Here is a 25,309-nt window from a genome sequence, read left to right as displayed (position 1 = left end):
CCTGACCATAATCCCTTCTTCTGGAGTCGGGGTGCCGTCTGTCTGGGCTCGGCCATCTCGACCCTGCCCCTCTGCTCTGGCTTTTGTGTGTACGTGTGCTTAAGGTCTGGGATACCTCAGGTCCTTTGTTGGGAAATGGGCTGCGCGCCCGCATAGCCTGAAGCGCTTGGCTGGAAGGCGAGGCAGGTAGGGCCCAAGGCTCTTCGTGCTCCCAGGTCGGAGACCAACGCGCGCCTGCCTTTGTGCTTTTGCAACCCACGGCGTGGTGGAACCATTGCGTAGACTCAATGTTGACGTGAGACGCTGTGAACGTAAGGGATCTGTGTGTCTACAGCTCGAGAAAGCGGTTATTGCATACTGATGGAACCGTAAGCATACCGAACGTTGCATCCCCCGTGTCGTATCCGTCAAGTGAAGTTTACTGTTCCTACCTTTTAAGTGGTGATTGTGAAGGTTAGATGGAAATGTGATGTGGGACAGTTGAGACAGCGCCAGGCACTAAGTAAGGACTGGATCAGTAGTAGCCATTATTAATAGTAGGTATCTCCCTCCCTTCCCACTTGTACATAAAAAGAAACAGAAACCCAGGGAGGAAAAGTTACTTGCTCTGGGTCACCGAGCCAGCTGGTACATAGTAGAAATGAGAACCCGGGTGCCTTCACTCCCAGTGGACCACTTGCCATCATGGCCTGCACTTGTGTGTCCTAAAGGCATGTTGGTAACGGTATCTTCACTTGTCTGTGATGATCTATGTTCCTGGGTGTCTGTCTCTGCAGGGCCCTGGGGTAAAGGTTACATTGAGACTCTCCTGTGAATAGGGCTTCCTGAAGCCTGAGTGACGGCTGAATTCTTGGCTTTAGTCTTCGCTCAAAATAGACTACTTCAGACTCCCTGATTACTGTGACGAGGGGGGTCTCAGAGCATGAAAAAGAAGAATTCAGTCCAGAATCTCTTGCCAGAGTTTCTGGGAGAATGTTGGTAAATCCCTAGGAGGACGCATGGAGGATTTGGGTGAGGTCACTCTACGGAGATGGTGGTGTGGAGGCTGTGGTTCTGGAGCAGCAGATCCGCAAACCCCAAAACAGAGGTAAGATCTACAAGGGAGACAGGCTTCTGCTGTTAGCTGGGCACCTTCAGTGTGCGCACATAACCTCATTTTGGTTTGTCTTTACAGTAGCCTTGTAAAATGTGTGTGGGCAGGTTTGACACGCGTCATCAACTTCCCCATTTGTAACAAGTGATTTATGGAAAGCGTCGGGTCCATGGTGAGTGCCGTGAGTAGTAGTAATTTTACTAACATCATTCCCTTTTTACCTGAAGCTCCAAAGGGTAAGACCTCTCACCCTCCATCCTCTTTCTGTTATACCAGATGCCTCTCCGAAGGAGGACAAGGGGGCGTGCCAGACTCCTTGGATGGAGAGAAGGAAATGGGCAGGGAGAGGCTGATGAATTGATTTGGCATTCTAGCACTTGGGGGAGCTCAGGTGCTTGTGTCTGCAGGGCCCATTGCCCACTCTGGTAGGACTCTTTCAGACTCTCTGAAGTATTCTCTCTTAAGGAGGGAGATACAAAGGGATGGCCCAGGTTAGAAGGGGATTCCATGGTCTATCTGTGGTCTGGTTTTCTCAGACATCCTGCCTGCAACCCCTCTGGTTTCTCAAGGCCCTGAAACTTTTTTTTTTTTTTAATGTTTATTTATTTTTGAGAAATAGAGAGAGAGAAGAGTGCAAGCGAGGGAGGGGCAGAGAGAGGGAGACACAGAATCCAGAGCAGACCCCAGGCTCCGAGCTGTCAGCACAGAACCCGACGTGGGGCTTGAATTCACGAACTGTGGGATCACGACCTGAGCCGAAGTCGGACGCCTAACCCCCTGGAGCCACCCAGGTGCCCCTCAAGGCCCTGAAACTTACCGGTTCCTGTCTCTACCCTATCTTTCAGTGTTCAACACAGGGAGGGGACAGGCATCTTGTGGGGAAGTCGGGGTTTGGGGTATGACCAAATACATTGCTTATGCCTTCTGTTTTCATAAAACAAAGGCTAGAAAGAAAATCCCATAAAATTTTGGTTAGTGGTGATATGCAGAAAATAGTAATAAGAATTAACTGACAAATGACCTTTACTGAATGCTTACTGATTTGAACCCTTTATATACGTTAATGCACAATGCTTCGCAGCGGATACTATTATTATTCCCATTTCTCACATGAGGAAACTGAAGCACAAAGAAACCTGCCTGTAGCCGTGCAGAGCCCAGGATTTAAAGCTGGCAAGCGGCCTCCAGAGGCAGTGTTCTAGTGAGAAAACATTTAGGGGCGGGCATACTTTTTTTTTTTTAAATCATGAAACTCTAAACTGTTTTTTTTTTTTTCCAACGTTTATTTATTTTTGGGACAAGAGAGAGACAGAGCATGAATGGGGAAGGGGCAGAGAGAGAGGGAGACACAGAATCGGAAACAGGCTCCAGGCTCCGAGCCATCAGCCCAGAGCCCGATGCGGGGCTCGAACTCACGGACCGCAAGATCGTGACCTGGCGGAAGTCGGACGCTTAACCGACTGCGCCACCCAGGCGCCCCTAAACTGTTCTTGATAAGGGCTTGAAATTCCTATTTCTTCCCCAAACAAATCCACAAGGGGCTTTACGTATTCCTTTTTGGTGGTGGTGGAGGGTGAGAGTTGAATAATAAACTGTAGAGTATTAGGACAACCGAATTATATATGGAGTAAAATAAATAGGTGTGTAACCGTCCCATCCAGAGACAAGCTCAAAGAAGTGCTCAAAGTTAGTATTATTGGTTTTCTCCCAGTAGGCAAAAAATCAAAATGGGGAAGGCAATCGCGACCAGGACGGTGCTTGATGGGCATGGGGTCCGACAAAGAAGTTAGGGGATCCTTAATTCGTTCCCAACACTTTGGGCCTGTTGCCGTCTGGTATACTACGTTGGGTGCTTGGGATGCAGGGGAGGCTGAGGTGACGGACGACGAGTCAGTGGGTCACCTGTGCGATGGAACGAACCTAGGATGGCTGTAGACTTGGTGGGGGCCTGGAACACTCACGATCTGGTAGCTGATGCTTCCGGTGCCCTTGACCGCCAGGTTGGGTACCGTTGCCCTTTTCCTCTGTGGCCCCTTTTTCTTGTTCTGTGAAGTTGGAAAGTTTCTCTGTTTATGAATACAGGAGGCAGGAGATCTGTAAGCTAGCTTCCTGCCAAGCCTAACAGTGTGTGCTTTTTGTGGTGTGTGTCACAGGGATCCTCATTCTCAGGGAACAGGCTCAGGTATGTCCTGAACCCAGTTAATGATCATACCGCTCCCTAAGTTCATGTTCAGTCTACTCTCTAAGGTTATCTGGGAAGCCTCATAATGTGGATGTCTGCGGGAATCCTTCAAACCATGTGACAGGCCAAGGTCAGAGGTACTTTTTGTCAGAAGAGGCTATTTCCAAAATAACAGGTCTGAGATACATGTTAATAAATGGGATCCTGGGGCACTTGGGTGGCTCAGTCCATTAAGCGTCTGACTCTTGGTTTCGGCCCCGGTCATGATCTCCTGGTCCGTGGGTTCGAGTCCCTTGTCCGGCTCTTCACTGTCAGTGCGGAGCCTGCTTGGGATTGGGATTCTCTCTCTCTACTCCCCCCCACCCCCGCCCTCAAAATAAATGAGTAAAGTTAAAAAAATAAACTGTATTACTTTTTCATACTTTCCTTCCAGTTCTGCCATCTTGGGACTCTGCCCTTTTCTAAAAGAGGTCTCTTGAGGAGAATATGGCTGCTGTTGGGGCAGCAACGTCTCAGGTGAGTCGGGGGTTTTCCTGTCCTCCCTGAAACTTCATTTTAATTCCTGAAGCAAATAAGTTTCTCTCTCTTCACATGAAGCTCGTCAGCCTTGTCCGCATCAGTAGTTTTAAAAGATAGAATCAAGAGGGTGGGATGGACCGCCGACGTGGTCTCTCCCATCAGTTGGCAATAGAGGGCATGGGGAGGGAGAGGTCTGGGAGCACGGTTGGGTGAGAGTCAGGCCTCCTTTTGTCCCTTTGAGGCATTTGGCTTAGATCAGCAAAGACCCATGAAATATCTATGGTATCCACCTGCTTAGAATGTTCTCTGTGGGGTAAAAAGACATGAACACAAATCTGTGTGGCACAGATGAGTAAATTTATGGAGAGCCTCCTCCAAGTGCTTTAGGGAAAATGGATGATTTCAGAGGAGAGTGAGCAAGTGTGTCTGGCTACGAGAGATTGGGGAAGGCTTTATTCATTCAGTCGGCACTTTTAAGCCCTTTTAATTAAGGAGCCCCCGGCTAATAGAAGCAGTGAGATTTGAAATGGGGCCTGAAGGATGAGTAGATTTTTGAGAAGAAATATTTGGGGAGTCAGTGACATAAGCAGCTTAGAACTGAGGAGACGTACTGCTTCCTCTGAGACAGGAAGAAAGGAAGTCCATTGAAATCATGGATACAAAAACTTAAAGAACTTAAGAAGCTTCTGATCTGTTTGCCATGTACTAATAATCACACCCAAAGTTCTTTCCTAGATTTAATTCTCAAGCTTGGTATACTTCTGTTTCTTGCTTACTGTGTCTCTTTTTAAAAAAAATTTTTTTTTAATGTTTTTATTTATTTTTGAGAGACAGAGGATGAGCAGGGGAGGGGGAGAGAGAGAGAGAGAGAGAGAAAGGAAGAAAGAAAGAAAGAAAGAAAGAAAGAAAGAAAGAAAGAAAGAAATATAGAGAGAGGGAGACACAGAATCCAAAGCAGGCTCCAGACTCTGAGCTCTCAGCACAGAGCCCAACACAGGGCTTGAAGTCTTGGGCGGGGAGATCATGACCTCATGACCTCATGACCTGAGCCGAAGTCAGACCCTTAACCAGCTGAGCCACCCAAGTGCCCCTACTGTGTCTCTTTCTTAATGAAGATAACCTTAAGGCTTGCTGAACAATAGGCTTGAATGGGAACACCCTATCCTTAACTCAATCTTTTTTATTGGGTTAAGTTACTTTGTTTAGCTGAGAAGTTTTAATGGGCCTTTGTCGCTCAAAGCATTTCTGAGATTTACTTCCTCTTGTATGAGGTGTAGAAACAGTTTGCTTTTCCAACCATGTGAAGCCCCCAATTTTGGGACTCCATTTTATTTTAGCTTGAAAGTCAGTAAATTCCTTCCAGGGCGCAAGTCTTTGTTTTCTTTGCCCAATACATCCAGAAGCCTCCTGCACAAACTAGCATTCTGGCTCTTTCCTACTTCTTCCCCCAGAGCTACAGGCTCAGTGAACTTTTGGTGTTGCTTTCATGGCTCTTAATTACTTTGCCAGTGTGTGTCAAGAGTCTACATCATTCCAGCCTTAAATACCCATTTCTTTGAAACTCGCTGCCTTAATGTCAGCCAATGCCCTGGTATATTTGAGGTTTTTGTTATGATACTTTCCGTTTCAAGGTGCTAGTTTCTGAATTAATTAGGATTGGCTAACTTCTAACTGGTGTCAGCAATAGACCCCAAATGTATAAGGGCTGCGGTAAGATAGAAGTTTCTTTCTTGTTCTTGTTTCTCTCATCAGTTTCTTTCATCAACCATGACTGGGTCAGTGGGTTGATAGTGTGGCCATTCAGGGCCTTGAGCTGTCTGAAGCTCTGATATCTCTACCACATGGCTCCCAAATTCACTTTTGGGTTCATCACCATACTGGCCAGCCAGAAGGGGAGAACAGCATGGAGGAATGTATGAGTCAGGCCTGCATGTGGTGCGTTCTCTTGTCTTGAACTCAGTCACATGGCCCCATCTAACTGCAAAGGAGATTGGGAACGTTTGTCTACCTAGAAAGGTGAGGAGGGGAAGTGTAGTTAGCAGTTTCTGCCACTCTCCTCAGACATTTAGGTTATTTAGAACTATTGTGCTATCGTAAGTTATAAATAGATAAGAATCTGTTTATAACCCTTTTGTCATGTCTCTGACCATCTTATTATAATAGATTTCTTTTTTTTTTTTTCATGTTTATTTATTTTTGAGAGAGACAGAGACAGAATGCGAGTGGGTTAGGGGCAGAGAGAGAGGAAGACACAGAATCTGAGGCAGGCTCCGAGCTGTCAGCACAGAGCCCGATGTGGGGCTCGAACCCACAAGCTGTGAGATCATGCCCTGAGCCGAAGTCGGACGCCCAACCGACTGAGCCACCCAGGCGCCCCTATAATTGATTTCTAGTTATACGATTGGCATGTCAAAAGGGTATATACATTTTAAGACTCCGTAACCTACAAGTCAGTATGCTTTTGACACTGTGAACATGGTTGGATCCATTTCCTCTCCATTTCCCTCAGTCTCCCCTAATTCTGCCTTATTCATCCATCCCTTCAGAACCACTTGCCGGTGTTTCAAGACTTTGTGTCATTCAACGATGTGTCTGTGAACTTCACTGAGGAAGAATGGAGAGAACTAGACCCTGTGCAGAGAGTCTTGTACAGGGATGTGATGCTGGAGAACTACAGGAACCTGGTCTCCTTGGGTAAGGTTGGGTCCTCACCTCAGGTAGGCCTTTTGGGATGCCCTTGCTTTCTAAAGATTCCCTTGCTCCTGTTAGGGGAAGATCACAAAGGAGGCTTTGGTTAACTTTTCTCTCCAGTGTCCAGAGCGGATCCTTAAACTGTTTCTCACCCCACTTTGGTTGAAAATATTTAATTGCTTTTGGCAATTAGTTATTTTGTTTTCTGCCCTTAGAAATGCAAGAGTAGCGTTGAAAATGGGGTGGTCCTCGGTCTTTGAAACCGATCATCACATTCCGTGTCTTTTCCTTGAGTAGGATTTCCATTTTCTAAACCTGATATCATCTCCCAGTTGGAACAAGCAGTAAATCCATGGATGCAGGAGGGAGAGGTACTAAGAGGCAGCTGCACACGTAAGTGGAAACGAGGCAGACAGCTCATTTGAAATATGAGTTAGGGGTTCTTCCTCAAATTCTCTGGCCTATAGAAAATGTTGAGGCCTCCTCAAGTCTCATCTTCATTTGGACATGATCAGAGTCTTGTTAGCCTAACTCTACTTCTTCCCAGACTCAAAGAATGATGTACTTCCTCCTTAAAGTTATAGCCCTGACACTCGATGCAGAGATCACTGTTGTGCCTCACTCCAGGCATTGTATGAGGTCATTCCCTTTTCTGTCTAGTTGCTGGAGTCTCTCCTTCATTTACTTTGTTTTCATTGCGCCTGGTTTTTGTCCTTCCTAAAAAGTATGAAGGGTATGAAGGAGTTTGAATGTAAGTTTAAGGAATGTGATCTTACATCCAATTTTAAGGTTGTAAAATTGATAGAATTTGCTGAGTATATGTGGGAGGTGAGGGAGACACAGACAAAGATGATTTCCAGGTTTCTGGCTTGGTGATGTAGGTGGACGGAAGTTCTTTTCCCTGAGATGGAAAACGCATGAGAAATGGCAAGTTTGGGGATGGGCGTGGAAGATAAGTTCTGTTTATTTTGAGTTGTTTGAAGAGTCAATGGTAGGTCTACACCAGTAGTTCTGAAAGACTGGCAGTTTTGCCTCCAGGTGACATGTCTGAAGACTGGGAGGGTGCTATGGGCATCTAGTGAGTAGAGGCCAAAGATGCTTCTAAATATCCTATAATGCACAAGACAACCTCTCACACAAAGATTTGTCTTGCCAAAATGCCGGTAGTGCTGCAGTTGAGAAACTCTGGCCTAAATAGGAGTGTCTGGAAAGTAGATAAATATAAGAAAGAGATGTCAAATGGATTTTGGTGAAGGAAAGAGATCATAACTGGTTGTACAGATTTGAGAACCATCTGAGAATAATAGATGGTAATTGAAGTCGCGGGAGTGGATGAAATATGAAATAGAGAAAGAGAGCATGAAAAGTTGAAAGAGAACCTAGAAGCCCAATGAACATACACATTTAAGTATCTGCTATCTGTCTGTCTATGTATATATCTATATCACTTGTGTAATTTTTCAAAAATAAACACAAGAGGAAGATGGTATCAAAATAATAAAATGGTAATAATTTTTAATAATGGGTGATGGCAGTAAAGATATGCCATACAAATTTTATCAATGTAAATGAAGGAAAGAAAATCTAAAAAGGATACTAAGACAGGGTGGCCAGAGTAGGAGGAAACCAGGTCAGACTTTGTCACTGAAGCCAACAGAAAAGAACATTTCAAGGAGAGGAGGTGCTCATAGCGTTATGAGATCAATAGAAGAAGACCTGAAGAATGTCCATTGGACTTAATAGGTCATTCCTTCTTTTCAGCTAATCTGATAGTGGATTAGTCCCCCTGCTACTGTTCTTGTCCCCTGCTTAACTTCCATTGCTTTCTTTTAAGTTTCATTTTCCTACATTATATAAGCCACATACAAGATTACTTTGAAAATGGTCCAGCTTGCAAAACGTATGCTCTGTTCGACCCTTAGTAAGGTAGAACAAGTACTTACAAGATCCCCAATGACGAAGTCCCAATTTTACAATTAAAATGTATGTCATGTGTAGTTTATAAGGAAGCTGAACTAGTACCAGTAGTAAGCCTAATCCCTGATCCTCCTAAAATTTCTGCGTTCTCCTGAGCTTTGACTCTCTTTGTTTTTGATTGTGTGTGTGTATTTTTGGAGGCCCAGAGAGAAGGAAAAAAGTGGGAGCTAAAGGAGATCTCTGGCAAATGGTAACATTCATGGTAGCAAAGGACAATATGGGAAATGATCTTACTGAATCTGATAGCAAGCTCAGACATCATCAAAGAGGGTTACTGTGGAACTAGACCAGTGGGAACAGAAGATGTAGCACTGAAGAATGACCCTAGCTGTAGTGAACTCCAGATGAGGGGCTTGGGGACTGCTGGTGGTGATAGTAGCAAAAGCAAGGGAAGATTCTAGCAGTTCAGAGGCTAGGGGCAGGTATCATTCCTACACTGATCACCTCACAGTTGAAATCTCCATAACACATTATTTTACAGCGTCATCATTCTTGAAATTATTTGATTAATACCTATCTTCCCCAATAGACTACAAATCTCAAAAGAGCTGGTACTATGTCTTTGTTCATCACTGAGTCCTAGCCCATAATAGGTATTCAATAAATTATTTTATTTATCTATTTATTTATAAATAAAATTCATAATTTTATAAATTAAAAAAAATGTTTAGTTTTGAGAGAGAGAGGGAGACAGCGTGAGTGGGGGCAGGGCAGAGAGAGAAGGAGACATAGAATCTGGATCAGGCTCCAGGCTCTGAACTGTTAGCACAGAGTCCGACACGGGGCTTGGCTTGAATTCACCAACCTTGAGATCACGGCCTGAGCTGAAGTCGGACGCTTAACCGACTGAGCCAACCAAGTGCCCACCGTAAATATTTTTTGACTACTAGACTTATATTCGTGACCAATAGTATTTATGCAATTATTACCTCATTCCTGCTGTAGCCATTTCCTTCTTCTAGTACAGGGAACATTTTTACTTTTCCCCTGCAGATTTGGAGACCAGAAAATTAAGCCCAAAGAATGTATTTTCTGAAGAAGAATCCTACCAGGGGATAAGTATGGAGAGAAACACAGAGGCTGATGCAAGTTTGAAAGAAGCCTGGGGATATACAGAGTTCAAAGAGGATGCTCAAGATAGACTCTGGAAAGAAGCAATGGTTATCTTCAAGAAAAGAACTTCTGTAGCTGAGAGTAACCCCAAATGTATTGAATCTGGCAGACGTGTTAGTCCAAAGTCAGACTTTGTTACACAATCAAGACATCCTAAAGAAGAGAGACCATATATATGTGATGCTCAGGGAAAGATCTTTAAACAGAATTCAAAATTAGCAAGACATCAGAAAGATAGCACAAATGAGAAAGCTCTTCAGTGTAATGAATGTAGTAAACTACTCAGTGATCGCTCAGTATATGTGCAACATTGTATAGCTCATAGTGGAGAAAAAAATTTGGAATGTAATCAGTATGGGAAGACCTTTGGCCATGGCATACACCACACTGAACATGAGAAAACCAATATTGGAGAGAAGTCTTATGAAGATAGGAAAGGCTATATCTGGGACTCGTACCTTACCAAACATCGTCAGAGTGTTCATGGTGGGAAGGAATATAATGCGCATGAAAGAGCCTTAATTCAGAATGCACCTTTTATTCAGCATCAGAGAACCCAATATAGAGAGAAACCTTATGAATGTAGTGAATGTAGAAAAGCTTTTGGTAATTATTCAGCCCTTACAGTACATCAGAGAATTCATACTGGAGAGAAACCATATGAATGCAATGAATGTGGGAGAGCCTTTAATCATAGTGCCTCTCTTATTCAACATCAGAGAATCCATACTGGAGAGAAGCCCCATGAATGTAATGAATGTGGGAAGGCTTTTATTAAGATAACGCACTTTATTCAACATCAGCGAATTCATACTGGAGAGAAACCTTTTGAATGTAACGAATGTGGTAAAGCCTTCAGTCACAATTCATCCCGTATTGAACATCAGTTTATTCATACTGGAGAGAAGCCCTATGAATGCAGTAAATGTGGGAAAGCCTTTAGCCACAACTCGTCCCTTATCGTCCATCAGTTTATTCACACTGGAGAGAAACCCTACGAATGTAGTGAATGTGGCAAGGTCTTTAGTCAGAGCTCACACCTCTATCAACATCAGAGAACTCACACTGGAGAGAAACCTTACACCTGTAATGTCTGTGGGAAAGCCTTTAGTGATCGATCGGCCCTTATTCGCCATCAGAGAACTCATACTGGAGAAAAACCCTACACGTGTAGGGAATGTGGTAAAGCTTTCAGTCAGAGCTCAACTCTCATAAAACATACAAAAATCCACACAGGAGAGAAACCTTACACCTGTAAAGATTGTGGGAAAGCATTCAGCCAGAGTTCGTCTCTTACTCAGCATCAGAAGATTCATACTGGAGAGAAACCGTTTGATTGTCCTGAGTGTGGGAAAGCCTTCAGCAGAAGTGCCCATCTTACTCAACATCAGAGGATTCACACTGGAGAGAAACCCTGTGAGTGTAATGAATGTGGGAGAGCTTTCAGGTGTAGTTCAGCCCTCATTAGGCATCAAAGACTTCATAGTGGAGAATCACTCTGAACGTGTCATCCAGACACTTCACTTTGTTAAATACCAAAGAATCATACTCTCATGGGTTATTATAATTGTGATCCTTTTTTTTTTTTCCAAATGCTGAAAATGCTCCCATTTCCTCCTGCAAAGAATTAGCTGCCGGAATACCACAAATCCACAGGAAGAAACGCTGATCTGAAACCTGGAGTAGCCCAAGAGACTCCAACCATCAGACTTTCTGTGTGTGCGTGTATGTGTGTATTTTCATCTGTACCTGAAAATGACTAATGTCACCAGGAAGTGATTTTTTTTTCCCCTGGCCCCAGGGATAGGCTGTTCCAACACGCAAAGGAGTTCTAATTCAGAATTGAGCCCATTGCTCCTCCTTGTACTGACCGGAATACTGCCGTGTCCAAGTTCAATCGACTCATGGTGGATCGTATATTCAGCGACCTTTCTATGAATCTTTGCCTTACTATACAATTATTCCTACCCCTAGCAACACTGTCCTCACTAAAAGGGCTCCTTTGAACTCTCCCTTCTCACTGACTTTCCTATCCTTCTACTTAAAGTGCTTATATAGTGTTAGCTACAGCTTCAAGTTCAACAGGGCTTGAGTTTCAGAGCTGAAAAGCACAACTGAAGATAGAGAAAAAAAAGGATTTTTTTCTTCCGAAAATTGTAAGACAAAATACTCTGATGGAATGGTGACATCTGGAAATAATCATTGAAATACATGAATTTTTTAGTACCTTTCAGAAATTCCAGGTGAGGGAAAAGAGTCCTCCATAACAGTATCTGTTATTAGAAACCGAGCCCTTAAAATAATGTTCAATAACCCCTTAGGTAGCAAGGTCCTTTCAAAAGCTTTTCTTTGGAGCCAGTGGTTTGGATTGTGGAGAAACATTTGCCCTACCTCCAGAGGCCTCATCATAGATAATCTGGTTCAGAACAAGTTTATATTGTTAAAAAAATTTATGTGGTTAAAACTACTCATGGTTGACTTACTTGTGTTGAATAAAGGGAAAATGAATATACATGTTATATCTCAAAACTCCTTCAAGAAGCTTGGATAGATTTCACCATTGTGATGAGCTCATTGTATGTTGACTCCAGGTTTGATTTGAGGATCGCGGGACCAGATCTTTGTTGATTAAAGCAGGGCTTTCTGCCTTTTCTGAGGAGGCATTACTATTTTTTAGGGTTGTTGTTTTTTTAATCAAGAGGCAGTTGTGGGGCGCTTGGGTGGCTCAGTCGGTTAAGTGTCCAGCTTCGGCTCAGGTCACAATCTCACGGTTTGTGAGTTCAAGCCCCATGTTGGGCTCTGTGCCGACAACTCAGAGCCTGGAGCCTGCTTCAGATTCTGTGTCTCCTCTCTCTCTGCCCCTCCCACGTTCACACTCCGTCTCTCTCTCTCAAAAATAAACATTAAAAAAATAAAAAAAGAGGCAGTTGTTACATTATCACTCTTTAATTTGCAAGTTAGTCTTCTTTAAGACCCAACTTAAAGTGTCACCTTGTTCCTGACCACCACAGTTGAAAATAATCTGCTCTTCTGAAAACCTGTGCCACTCATTATATCCCTCATTTATGCCTATAAAATCTATTTTTAGTTCGATCTTCGTATTGGGCTTTCTCTCCGGCTTTAACACAATTCTCCCCATGAGGAAAGTAACTATCATGTTAGGTCTTTTATTGTTGACTTTAAACAAAATACTTGCACACTTTTTTTTTTTTTTTTAATTTTTAAGTTTAGAGCATGAGCGCACAAGAACAGGGCAGAGGGACAGAATCTTAAGCAGGCTTCATGCTCTTCATGCTCGGCACGGAGCCCGACACATGGCTTGATCCCACAGCCCTGGAATCATGACCTGAGCCAAAGTCAGGAGTAGGGTGCTCAACCAACTGAGCCACCCAGGTGTCCCCACATGGTTTTAAAAATTTATATATTGGGGCACATGGGTGGCTCACTCAGTTAAGCGTCCAACTCTTGATTTTGGCTCAGGTCATGATCTCATGGTTTGAGAGTTCGAGCCCCGTGTCGGGCTCTGTGCTGACCGCTTGGAGCCTGGAGCCTGCTTCAGATTCTGTGTCTCCCTCTCTCTCTATCCCACCCCCACTCACGTTCTGTCTCTCTCAAAAAGAAACAAAAAAATTAAAAAAAAAATCCATTCTTTTCCTTTTACAAGCATAAGGTAAGGTAGAAGTCAGTGACCAAACTGCCATTTGTTTTTTTGTTTGTATTTAGGTCTCCCCAAACCCCTTTCAGAAGATTTCCCTGGCAGTAATAGCTAATACTTGTGAAGATTTTTTTATACTCCGGGCACTGTTCAGGCACCTCTATGCATCAACTCATTCATTTCTCCCAACAGGGTTCTTAGATAGGTACTCTTATCCCTGTTTTGTAGATGAGACAACCACGGCTCAGAAAAGGAAATTCACCGGCCTACTCAGAACCGGCGTGGAGCTGAGACTTAAACTCAGGTAGTCTGGCTCAAGACTCTTAACCCTTTTGCGATGCTGCCTCTTTGCACGTGTGGGATGTATGTGTGGCCCTGAGATCAGTTGAGGAAGGCTGCTGGGCATGCCAGTCACCAGGGCATGTGGTAACTTAATGGAACTACTTGCTAGGTAAGGATGCGGATGCATAAGTGACTGGATGGGACTCCAGATCTCAGAACTTGCTTTTCTCCGTGTTACACAACCTGGTAGCCTTAGGGAAGACAAGATGCCAAGAGTAGAGAGCTTCTATATTGGCTTAGAGGCTAAGCTCTGAGTGAGAGTACGCTTCACATTAAATACCATCCAGGGGCACCTGGGTGGCTCAGTCAGTTGAGCGTCTGACTTGGGCTCAGGTCGTGATCTCACAGTTCGTGAGTTCGAGCCCCGTGTCGGGCTCTGTGCCGACAGCTCAGAGCCTGGAGCCTGCTTCGGATTCTGTGTCTCCCTCTCTCTCTGCCCTCCCCCACTCATGCTCTGTCTCTCTCTGTCTCAGAAATAAATAAACATTAAAAAAAAAAAAGATACCATCCGAAAGGAGCCTCATTGGATGAGACAGTCTTGTCTGGGATTTGTTCCTATCCAGGCTCCAAAAGAGAGTGTTCTGGACCAAGGTGCCCTCTCTAATATAATCCAGGTTATGATGCCTACTTAGGCAACTGCTGTAAGTGTAATAAGGTATTAAATAGCATACTGGAAAATCAGAGAGTGGTTTTCCTTGGATAGAACAGCCCAAATTTACTTAACTAGCCCTTTTTAGAGAGGCCAACGTTTTTGACAGCTCCTACATGGTCCTTACGACTCATGACTGTGACAAGGTCAGGGGCCTCTTAAGGGTAGAGGCAGGGGGCTGGGTGGCTTAGTTGGTTAAGCATTGGGCTCTTGATCTCAGCTCAGGTCTTGATCTCAGGATTGTGAGTTCAAGCCCTGCATTTCAAAAAAAAAAAAAAAAATAGTACTGATTGTTCTTTCTGAAGAGAGCCTTCTGAATCGTGCCCCCTAGCCCTCCTTTGTACTTGATGATTGACCTAGCAATAACCACACATGAGAAGGGATTCAGAGGCATCTCTGTGGCATAAATTCAAGAGGCCAGAGATGAGTTCCAAGAAATTAGGAAAAGAACGCAGAAATCCTTGAGACTTGTTTTCCTTTTATTTCTCGTCATTTTAAGAGTATGGCCTGTGCTTCCTGTGATGCTTCGAAATTATTCCTAATCCAGTGTTGTGTGGATTTATGTCATTATCCCCTGTTCATGAGGAGGGGAAAAGTCTCCAACAGAGGAGGAAAAGGCTTGAAAATCACAGATGAGTTAGGGGAGTCCTTTCCTCCAAAGCTGATCCAAGTTGCAGGCAGTGTCTTTTAATGCTTTAGTTCCCTTCCCTCTCACGAAAGGCTCTTTGCTTTCTATGTTGGCTATAAAGGTTGTCCAACTTCTCTGCTCTTTGGGGAGGATGTTTCTTTTTTGTATCCCTTTAGCCCGCTTTCCTTGTGGACCCCGAAAAAGAGTTGCTAGTGATTATTTTTCACTTTTAAAATGTGTCCTCAGGTTTTCTTTCTTGAGAATGCTCACATGCACTTAGTTCACTGGCGTCTTGTTCCTGTTTCTGGACGAACCCAACCTTTCTCACTGTAATCTCTTGTTCACGAACCAGGTGGAGGCGTGAAACACATTTCCCCTTAGACAGCCCTACCTGTTTAGGTGATAAGGACAGAAATTAATCACCTTTCTCCTGCCTTTCCTGTTTTGGCGTAGCTGCTCTTTGACATTGACTTGACTGCACGGGGGGCGGGGGGGGTGGGCAGGTACTGAGGGACATTTGGGAGTTGTCATGGAGACCAAACCGGGACTAGGAGGGTAGGAGGGGGGCGGGGAGGAAACACTACACCTGCTGATTGGCTAGGAAGCCACACAGTTGCTTCCCAGGTAAATGTCCCCCCATTGCAGAGATGGAGGGATGGGAAAGGAGGTGGGGCATGGTTCCCCTTCCTCCAAGGGAAGACCCTGTAACAGGCCGTTGGGGTGGGAGCACTTGACCGTGGCCACTTTGGGTCCAGCACCCTTTGAAGAACAAGCTCCCAGGCAGGAGGGATCCTTACAACACAGGGGAAGGGAACAACACCCCAGGGGGAGCCTGGGTTGTGTCCCACCCCCTGGCAGCGTAGCTCCTTCCTGCTGCACACCTTGATAGCTTGGGGTAGGGGTGTTTGGGGACTGGGCTGAACCTATCCCTCTGCAAACCCAGGTATCTGCCTCCTGCCTCAGTTTCCCTCCTCCCAGTGATTAGCCAGGTTGGATCGCCAGGCCCTGTTAGGAGCCTGGCCCACTTCAAAGTGAGTAGTTGGCATAACATGCCATATTTTAGCCATTGTGTGGGCTGCAGGCCTTCAGAGACTGCAGGGATCACTGTGGGCTGGCCCTAGCCAAAAAGACCCTTTCTAGGCCACAGAAATCAACCCAAGATGATGAGCATTGAGGCTACCAATGTTTTGTCTCTTGAAGGCAATCAGCCCCCAAGACAAACAGCCCCCGCACCCCACAATCATGCTGGGTTTGCACAATAACCCAAAGATCTGTCTACCAAGAATGCCAGCTTGGCCTTAAGCCCACGGCGGGCCTCACTCAGGGATGGGTGGGGTCTGGTCTGTAACTTTACAAAACTTTACAGACTAGTTTGTATTGAGTAATGCTTTAAAAAATAACCCTCATTTTTTCCTTCCTTCCTTTTTTTCTTTTTCTTAAAGTTTATTTATTTTTGAGAGAGAAAGAGTGTGAGTGGGGAAGGACAGAGAGAGAGAGGGAGAAAGAATCCCAGGCAGGTTCTACACGGTGGACAGTGAGTAGCCTGACGTAGGGCTCGAACTCACGAACCCTGAGATCATGACCTGAGCCGAGATCAAGAGTCAGACATTTAACCAACTGAGCCACCCAGGGCCCCCCCCCCCCATTTTTTTCCTCCTTATTTTTTTCCTGGGTGTGTGTGTGGTGAGGAGAAAGATAAGTCAGTATGAGAACCCATGAATAACTTAGTGGTTTGGGTTTAAACACACATACACACACACACACAGTATTAGCATGGACTTCCCCCAAAGTTGACTCGGACAAGTGTTTGGAGGTAAATAGTTAATTTGGAGGTGATCCTAACAAGCATGGTGAGGGACTGGGGAAGTGAAACAGGTAGAAAAGTCTATAAAGGGCAGTTAATGAGCAGAGGACCATTGAGGCTCAGTGCCTCTGGGGACCCCCTGAGAGATTGTGTAGAACGCATCTCAGACTTGTCTCAATGAGGGTCCAGGAAGCTGGATATATATTCACCAACTTCCATTCCTCATTGGTTGAGGTTTGCTTTGGGAGTGTTAACTGCCCGGTACTTCTGTACGTCTTTGCGATAGAACGGGTTGTATCTTTTCATTTTACATGTTTATTTTGAGAGAGAGAAAGAAAGAACCTGTGTGACACGAGTGGGGGAGGGGCAGGGAGAAGGAGAGAGAGAATCCCAAGTAGGCTCCACTCTGTCAGCACAGAGCATGTCCCGGGGCTCGATCCCCTGAACCGTGAGATCATGACCTGAGCTGAAATCAAGAGTTGGATGCTTAACTGACTGAGCTACCCAGGTGCCCCTAACTGATTGTATCTTTAAGGTAACGTCCCAGAAATGGAATTTGTTGGTCAAATTGTACCCATATTTTGAACACCTGTTGTCTGGTTGCCCACCCAGAAGTCACCTGTTTACCTTCCCCCACAGCTGGTGTTGCACCCTTAGCCAATGGGGGAAGAAAATGGAAGGACTGGTTGTGACAAGGGTATCTCAGTGGATAGGCCAGGCAACCATGAGGGTAGGATCTAGGCCAAGGGGAAGAGTGTTTTCATCTCTTCTTGTTCACAGAGGGCAGAGATGGCAAGTTAGGATAATTTCAGTGACCATGTTCTTTCACCATATTTAGACCCTGAGGGACAAACTTCCTGATTATTTTTTTAGGAACATAATAAACCAAGCATGCTTCCATTTTAGAGGATTTGAAGCTAGGGAAACTTTAAAAAACTTTGGGTGGCTCCGTCAGTTGAGCGTCTGACTTCGGCTCAGGTCATGATCTCACGGTTCGTGGGTTCGAGCCCCCACGTCAGGCTCTGTGCTGACAGCTTGGAGCCTGGAACCTGCTTCGGATTCTGTGTCTCCCTCTCTCTCTGCCCTCCCCCACTTAAAAACATTTGTGTTTTTAAATAAACATATGTTTTTATTTATTTTTGAGAGAGAGAGAGACAGAGCATGAGCAGGGAAGGGGCAGAGAGAGAGAGGGAGACACAGAATCCGAAGCAAGCTCCAGGCTCCGAGCTGTCAGCAGAGAGCCCGACGCGGGGCTCGAACTCATGGAGGCACCCCTGTTGATTTGTATTTTTTTAAGTGTATTTATTTATCTTGAGAGAGAGAGAGAGAGCGCGAGTGGGGAAGGGACATAGAGAGAGGGAGAGGGAGAACTAGGCTCTGTGCTATCAGCACACAGCCCAAGGCAGGACTCACATGAACCAGTGAGATCATGACCTGAGCCGAAATCAAGAATCGGGCACTTACCCGACTGAGCCACCCGGGCACCCATTTGTTTTGTTTTTTAGACTCCACATATAAGCTGGGGGATCTTGATTTTACATGTTCTTCATTGCAAAGATGTGGCCTCTCTCACTGAGAGGCACATGTGGCACTCTGTATACCCACTGGTGTGCTGGTAAATTTTCAATGAGTAGCTCTCAGGAAGGATAGTGGGGAGACACCTGATTTGTAGTATTTGTCATTTTCTGCAGTGCAAATAGTCCCCTCATGCCTGATTTCAAGTTACCAATAGCGCTGAGTTGGGAAGAAATGGGCGTGATTGGCTCTTGGGAGTGGTGCCGATGGCTCTAACACACCACTGGGTTTTTTTTCTATTTTATCAGAAAAAGAGATGGGGCGCCTGGGTGGCTCAGTCGGTTGAGCATCCAGCTTCGGCTCAGGTCATGATCTCATGGTTCGTGAGCTCAAGCCCCGCATCGGACTCTGTGCTGACAGCTTGGAGCCTGGATCCTGCTTCAAATCCTGTGTCTCCCTCTCGCTCTCTCTGTGTCCCCCTCCCCTGCTCACACTCCATCTCTTTCTGTCTCTCAAAAATAAATGTTAAAAAAAAAATAGGTATTAGTCACATTCTGTCAGTTCCATCTACTTACCACGAGGAAAAAAAGGGCAGCATTTCGTAGGCATTTCAGATACTTTGAAATTTTCCTGAGTGTCTCCGTAACCCATACTCTCAAAGAGCTTCTGTTTTCTAACTCCAGCTGATCCTGTTAGCAGGACCACTGTTAAAGGATCCAAGTGACAGTCGCACCATAATGTATATGAATCGTGCCCCCCTGGAGTCCCATAGAGGAGAAAATAGTAGTGGAAAGATTCTGGGAATGTCTCTTTGGGCTCCGTGTTTGAAAAAGACAGTGAACACCTGAAACTAACATAACACTGTATGTTAACTCTACTGGCATTTTCAATAAAAGTACATTAAATGAAAAAAAGAAGAAGACTGTGAAGATAATCAGAACTGGTTAGAAATGTATAGGAACACTTCAGGAAAGATGCAGAGAAGTCGTTTGTTCAAGAGAGGTTTCAGGCAATTAACAGTTGTCCTCATGAAAGCCCCAAATTGCACAAATGCTAGGAATGTAATGTGTTTTTGTTTTTTTTTTTAGCACTGTAATTTTAACGTTAGGTTTAAAATCCAGTACTGCTGCTTAGCTCCCAAATATAAGGTAATGCTCGGTCATTATATATTCTTTATATAGTGCATAACGTATGAGCCATGATATATGTGCATAGCTCTCAGCCATTTTATATATGTAGGTCTAGATATAGATATAGACAGATATCTTGCTCTACACCAAAACTCATGCTAGGGGTGCCGGGGTGGCCCAGTGGATTGAGTGTCAGACTCTTGATCTTGGCTCAGGTCACGGTCTCACCGTTAGTGAGCTCACGGTTTGTGAGCTCAAGTCACCCCCCCCCCCCCCCCCCCCCCCCCGTCGGCTCTGCGCTAACAGGGCGGAGCCTGCTTGGAATTCTCTCTCTCTCCCTCCTTCCCTCCCTCTCTGGCCCCCAGCGCCGCCCCCCTCCCCCATAAATAAACTTAAAAAACACTTTTGCTAGAGAGAGGCCATATAGGGTAGTAAGTATGGAAGAGCCCCCAGTAATCACTGAAACCTAATTGATATAAAATAATCCACACGGCAAAGAAACCCTGCGAATATCTTAAAAGCGGAGGACCCTTGGCTGTGACACACCTGTTACTCTTCACTCCATCACTCACACCAGAGAGAAGGATGTGAACTCAGCAAAGGTGCCAAAGCCTCTGGTCTTAGCTTCATTGACTCTTCGTGGGAGAATTCACACCGAAAAGAAACTTTAAAAAGGCCGTGAATTTGCGGGGACCCGTCGTCGCTAGGCTTTTACTCTACATCTGCAGATTCACCCCAGGGAAATCCTAAAACTACACCAAAGCCTTCTGTGTTCGGTTCACCTTAATCTGCATCAGACAATGCACATATGATGTTAATAAAACAGAACATATAAATATAATGAAAGTGGGAATATTTGGGACAATGTCTACCCATAGATTATTGATATCTGATAATGCACACTGGCACAAACAACAAACTCTAGAAATACAATCAATGTATTGTGAAGCAATTGCTTGGAATTCTATGCTTAGCATTGTGGATTTTATAGGACACCAAACCCTATAACTTAAGTAAGTATACAAAAGACTCCAGTAACACCAGCCTAATTGTATACAGGAAAATCCTTACTGGAGAAAATACTTATATTTCAGTAGGAATAGCAAAGCCTATAGTGGCTCATTTCCAGTCCTCTCTAAGCATAGATTTTAGAACTGAAAGGGAACTTCAGATATCTAGTATAGATCTTGTGTTTTATAAACAAGGAGATAGAGGTCTGGAGAGATTAAATAATATGCTCAGGCCATGTTTGCTTTATGTTTTTGTTTCTGTGTGTGTTTTTTTGGGGGGGGGTTGTTAGTCAATAGCAGAGCTGAATTAAAAAAAAATTATAATGTTTACTTTTGAGAGAGAGGGAGAGAGACAAAGAGTAAGTGGGGCAGAGAGAGAGAGAGAGGGAGACACAGAATTTGAAGCAGGCTCCAGGCTCTGAGCTGTCAGCCCAGAGCCCGACACGGGGCTGGAACTCACGGACCGCGAGATCGTGACCTGAACGAATTCAGATGCTTAACCGACTGAGCCACCCAGGCAGCCCATCTACAGACGTTTTTTCCCCCAAATGCTTCTTGGTGACATACAGACCATAAGGGAGTAATGCCATGGGTCCAGTGGACAGAGAGATGATTCCAGAGGGGGGATATCAGTGGGCTGAGTGAGGGACAGGAGGGGACCGGCTTACTGACTGTTTGGTGGCACTTACTGACTGGAGCACTGGGCTGGGGTTGCTGTGATTTCCTGCCATAGGTCTGTGAGTGGAGTGCGGGACGTGTGCACCAGGCTTTGCCTGAGGCACTTGGGGATTCCCTGGATGAGAATCGCTTTTCCTGCTACTGAACTGAAACCTCAGAATATCACAAAGCTGTGCAAAGAATTCTGTGTGAGAACAACCACAGGTAAGAGATCACTGATCCCAACTGACGTTAGGAAGTATCCCAGAGGGGCACCCGGGTGGGTCAGGTGATTGAGCGGCTGACTGTTGGTTCCAGTTCAGGTCATGATCTCACGGTTCGTGAGCTCAAGCCCCGTGTCGGGCTCTGCGCTGACAGCTCAGAGCTTGCTTGGGATTCTCTGCCTCCCTCTTTTTCTGCCCCTACCCTGCTCTCTCATTCTCTCTCTCAAAAGTAAATCAATAAACTTAAAAAAAAACCCAAAGCATCTCAGAAAGACATTTTGTCTACTGTGATTTTGTGAGTGAATGAATGAGCACATTTTGTATATTCATGAGATTTCCATTCTAGATCAGGAGTTCTCAACCAGGGTGGTTTTTTGCCCTATCTCCTGGGGGGGACAATTACTAGTCTGGAGACCTTTCAGTTGTCACAACTTGGAGACAGGATGTCACTGGCATCTAGAACATAGAGGCAAGGGATGCTACTGAACATCCTACAATGCACGGGACAGACCTTCCCCCCCCCCCCACCTCCATTTATCTGGCTCCAAATGACAATTGTGCGGAGGTTGAAAAACCCTCAGCTAGGCAATTTACCATGGCTGTAGGTGACCACCAGGTGGCAGTCATGCCTGCTGCTGAGATGTTAAAGGACCTCACCAGTAGTAGTAGATTGGAAGAGTCCATCTAATCTTACACACACAAATCGTTTTATTATTTATTTATTTATGTATTTATTTTTAAGTGTATTTATTTATTTTGAGAGAGAGAAAATGCACGTGCGAGCACGAGCTGGGGGAGGGGCAGAGAGAGAGAGAGAGAGAGAGAAGAGGAGAGAGAGAGAATCCCAAGCAGGCTCCACACTGTCAGCGCAGAGCTCCATGTGGGGCTCAAACCCATGAACCACGAGATCATGACCTGAGCTGAAACCAAGAGTCAGACACCTAACCGACTGGGCCACCCAGGCGTCCCCACACAAATTGTTTTTAAATTACAAAACTGAAATGTTTTGGGGGGTGCCTGGGTGGCTCAGTCGGTTAAGTGTCTGACTTTGGCTCAGGTCATGATCCCGCAGTTCATGAGTTCGAGCCTCGAGTCGGGCTCAGTGCTGACAACTCGGAGCCTGGAGCCTGCTTTGGATTCTGTGTCTCCCTCTCTCTCTGCCCCCCCCCCCCCCCCCCCCGCTCACTCTGCTTCTCTTTCTCTCAAAAACAAAATAACATTTAAAAAAATTTTAAAAAGAAACCCAAAAGTGAAATATTTTTTGCAACAGACTCAAACAATACAGAAGTATATAAAATAAAAAGTAAGCGTTCTTCTGTTCCCCCTTCAATTCCCACTCTTTATTTATTTATTTTTAAATGTTTATTTATTTGAGAGAGCGAGAAAGAGCACAGGCAGGTGAGAGGGAGAGAGGGAATCCCAAGCAGGCTCTACACTGTCAGCGTAGAGCCTGAATCAGGGCTTGAACTCGTCAACCGTGAGATCACCACCTGAGCTGAAATCAAGAGTCGGGTGCTTAACCGCCTGAGCTACCCAGGCGCCCCAATTCCTATCCTTTAGAATTAAGTTTGATGTGTACCTGACTGACCAGATTCTTATGTAGATGTGTATGCACACACACATATAGCTAGTATTTTACTGTTTCTTTTGTTTTCTAATTCACTTTTAATTCGCAACATTATCCTGTGGACATAAGCAATTTAAGTCTACTTCATTTTTTAAATGGATGCTTAGTGTTCTGATATATGCATGCACTATATTTATATATACTCTTACTGGTAAGCATTTGGGTTCTTTCCAATTTTTTTGCTGATCCAAGCAGTTTTGTGGTCCTGCTGTTATTTCTGTAGGATAGATTCCTGGAAACATGAGAGCTGGGATTTAGAATACATACATTTAGAATCTTGTTGAGTTGGCAATACTAATCTGTACTCTCACAGTGTACCTATTTCCCCGTCCTCTTTCCTACATTATACTATCAATATTTTATTATTTTAATGTATATTTTATGTTATACTGCATTCTTAGGCATTCATCATTTTATATGTTTATTTTCACATTTATCAGCCCAAGAATTGCCCATTCATTTCCTTTTCTCATTGTTTTTCAAGATACATAGTGTTTGTTTTTGTTTGTTTGTTTTTAAATGTTTATTTTTGAGAGAGAGAGAGAGTAAGCAAAAAGGGGAGGGGTAGAGAGAGAGAGAGAGAGAGAGAGACAGACAGAGGATCCAAAGCAGGCTCTGAGCTGTCAGCACAGAGCCTGAAGTGGGGCTCAAACTCATGAACTATGAGATAATGACCTGAGCCGAAGTGGGGTGCTTCACCAGCTGATCCACCCAGGTGCCCCATCCTTTTCTCATTTTTAAAAAATTTTGTTTATTTTTGTGAGAGAGTGAGAGTGAGTGGAAGAGGGGCAGAGAGAGAGAAAGGGAGAGAGAAAACCCCAAGCAGGCTCTGTGCTGTCAGTGCCGAGCCTGATGCGGGGCTTGAACCCATGAACTGCAAGATCATGACCTGAACCCAAATCAAGAGTCAGATTCTTAGCCAACTGAGCCACTCAAGTGCCCCTCCCTTTCTCATTTTTATACAAGTTTTCTTTTTTATCAGTTTGATGTTGCTCTTTATACATTTGGCTTATTAATGCTTTATCTGAAATGTTTTAAAATTTTATTTTAAAGAGAGAGCATGAGCAGGAGAGGGGGACAGAGGCAGAGAGGGAGAATCTTCAGCAGGCTCCATGCTCCACGTGGAGCCTGATGCGGGGCTCAATCCCATGACCCTGGGATCATGACCTGAGCTGAAATCAAGAGTCAGACACTTCACTGACTGAGCCACCCAGGTGCCCCTAGATATTCTAGAATTGATATTCTAGATATTCTAGATATCTATTGATATTCTAGATATTCTAGAATTCTATTCTAGAATTGAAAAGAAAAATAATGGAAACAAAAAATGTAGTGGAAAGGCTTAGCAGCAGTTTAGAGATGATAAAAGAGCCAATAAAATTAAAGACAGATCAGTTTGAGAAACCACAGAAAAGGGATTAAAGAAAATTGAGCAGAGCCTCAGAGACATGGGGGACAATGTCAAACAATCTAATATGCATGTACTTCAAGGCCCAGGAGGAGGGAGAAGAGAGTGAAATGTGGGCAGAAAAAAAGCATTTGAAGAAACAATGACTGAAAACTCCCCAAATTTGCTGAAAAACACCAACTTATGGACCTAAGAAGCTCAGTAAAGCCAGTAAGACAGATCTCTCTCTCTCTCCCTCCCTCCCTGTCTATCTAACTTCAGCACATCATAAACCTCTGAAAACTGAAGATAAAAAGACCTTTGTAGTAGCCAGAGGAAAATATATATTCAGGGACTAGGAAAAGAAGGACCCATTCCCTTCTCATCAGGGATTATGGAGGCCAGAGGAAAACAGTAAAATATTTTTAAAGTTCGGAAAAGCAATGGCCACCCTCGAATTCTGTATCTATCAAAAAATATTCTTTGAGGGGTGCTTGGCTGGTTCAGTCGATGGAGCACGTGATTCTTGATCTCAGGGTCATGAGTTCGGGCCCCATGCCGGGTATAGAACCTACTTAAAAAACAAAATGTTTGTGGAAGTGAGGAAAAAATAAAGGCATTTTCAGATAAAAGCTGAGAGAATTTGTTGCTAAACGAACTGCACAATGAAAAATAATAAATGTCCTTCAGGCTTGAGAGATATGATAATGAAGTGGAAACTCAGAACGGCAGGAAAAAATGAAGAGCGCCAGAAATGATAAAAAAGTAGGTAAATACAAAAGACTATGTTTTCTCTCTTTAAAATATTTTCTTACTGTTTATTTATTTTTGAGAGAGAGAGTGTGCATGTGCGTGTGTGCAGCGTGGGAGGGGCACAGAGAGAGAGAGAGAGAGACACAGAATCCGAAGCAGGCTCCAGGCTCAGAGCTGTCAGCACAGAGCCTGACGTGGGGCTCGAACTCATGAGCTGTGAGATCATGACCTGAGCCAAAGTCGGAGGCTAACCGACTGAGCCACCCAGGTGCCCCATTTTCTTTAAAAAAGTGTTTACAGTATAAACAATAACACTGTGAGGTGGGGGTTTATAACAAATGTAGAGGTAAAAG

At 44.5% G+C, this 25,309-nt stretch overlaps 1 protein-coding gene across 1 annotated transcript; it reads left to right on the top strand.

Annotated features, from left to right (window-relative positions):
• Nucleotides 1-95: 95 nt before the first annotated feature.
• Nucleotides 96-25,083, top strand: LOC106981461 (zinc finger protein 879-like). Its single transcript, XM_053212397.1, has 10 exons — nucleotides 96-1,087; nucleotides 1,175-1,265; nucleotides 1,370-1,518; nucleotides 3,709-3,791; nucleotides 6,341-6,488; nucleotides 6,783-6,878; nucleotides 9,456-10,991; nucleotides 13,459-13,534; nucleotides 21,042-21,190; nucleotides 24,894-25,083. The coding sequence occupies exons 4-10, from the start codon at nucleotides 3,762-3,764 to the stop codon at nucleotides 24,959-24,961; spliced, it is 2,103 nt and encodes a 700-aa protein (XP_053068372.1). The 5' UTR covers nucleotides 96-1,087; nucleotides 1,175-1,265; nucleotides 1,370-1,518; nucleotides 3,709-3,761; the 3' UTR covers nucleotides 24,962-25,083.
• Nucleotides 25,084-25,309: the final 226 nt, after the last annotated feature.

This window comes from Acinonyx jubatus, chromosome E1 (assembly GCF_027475565.1).
Source record: "Acinonyx jubatus isolate Ajub_Pintada_27869175 chromosome E1, VMU_Ajub_asm_v1.0, whole genome shotgun sequence".
NCBI lineage: Eukaryota > Metazoa > Chordata > Mammalia > Carnivora > Felidae > Acinonyx > Acinonyx jubatus.
The sequence above is the reverse complement of the archived record's forward strand: the minus strand, read 5'-3'. Positions and strand labels throughout refer to the sequence as shown.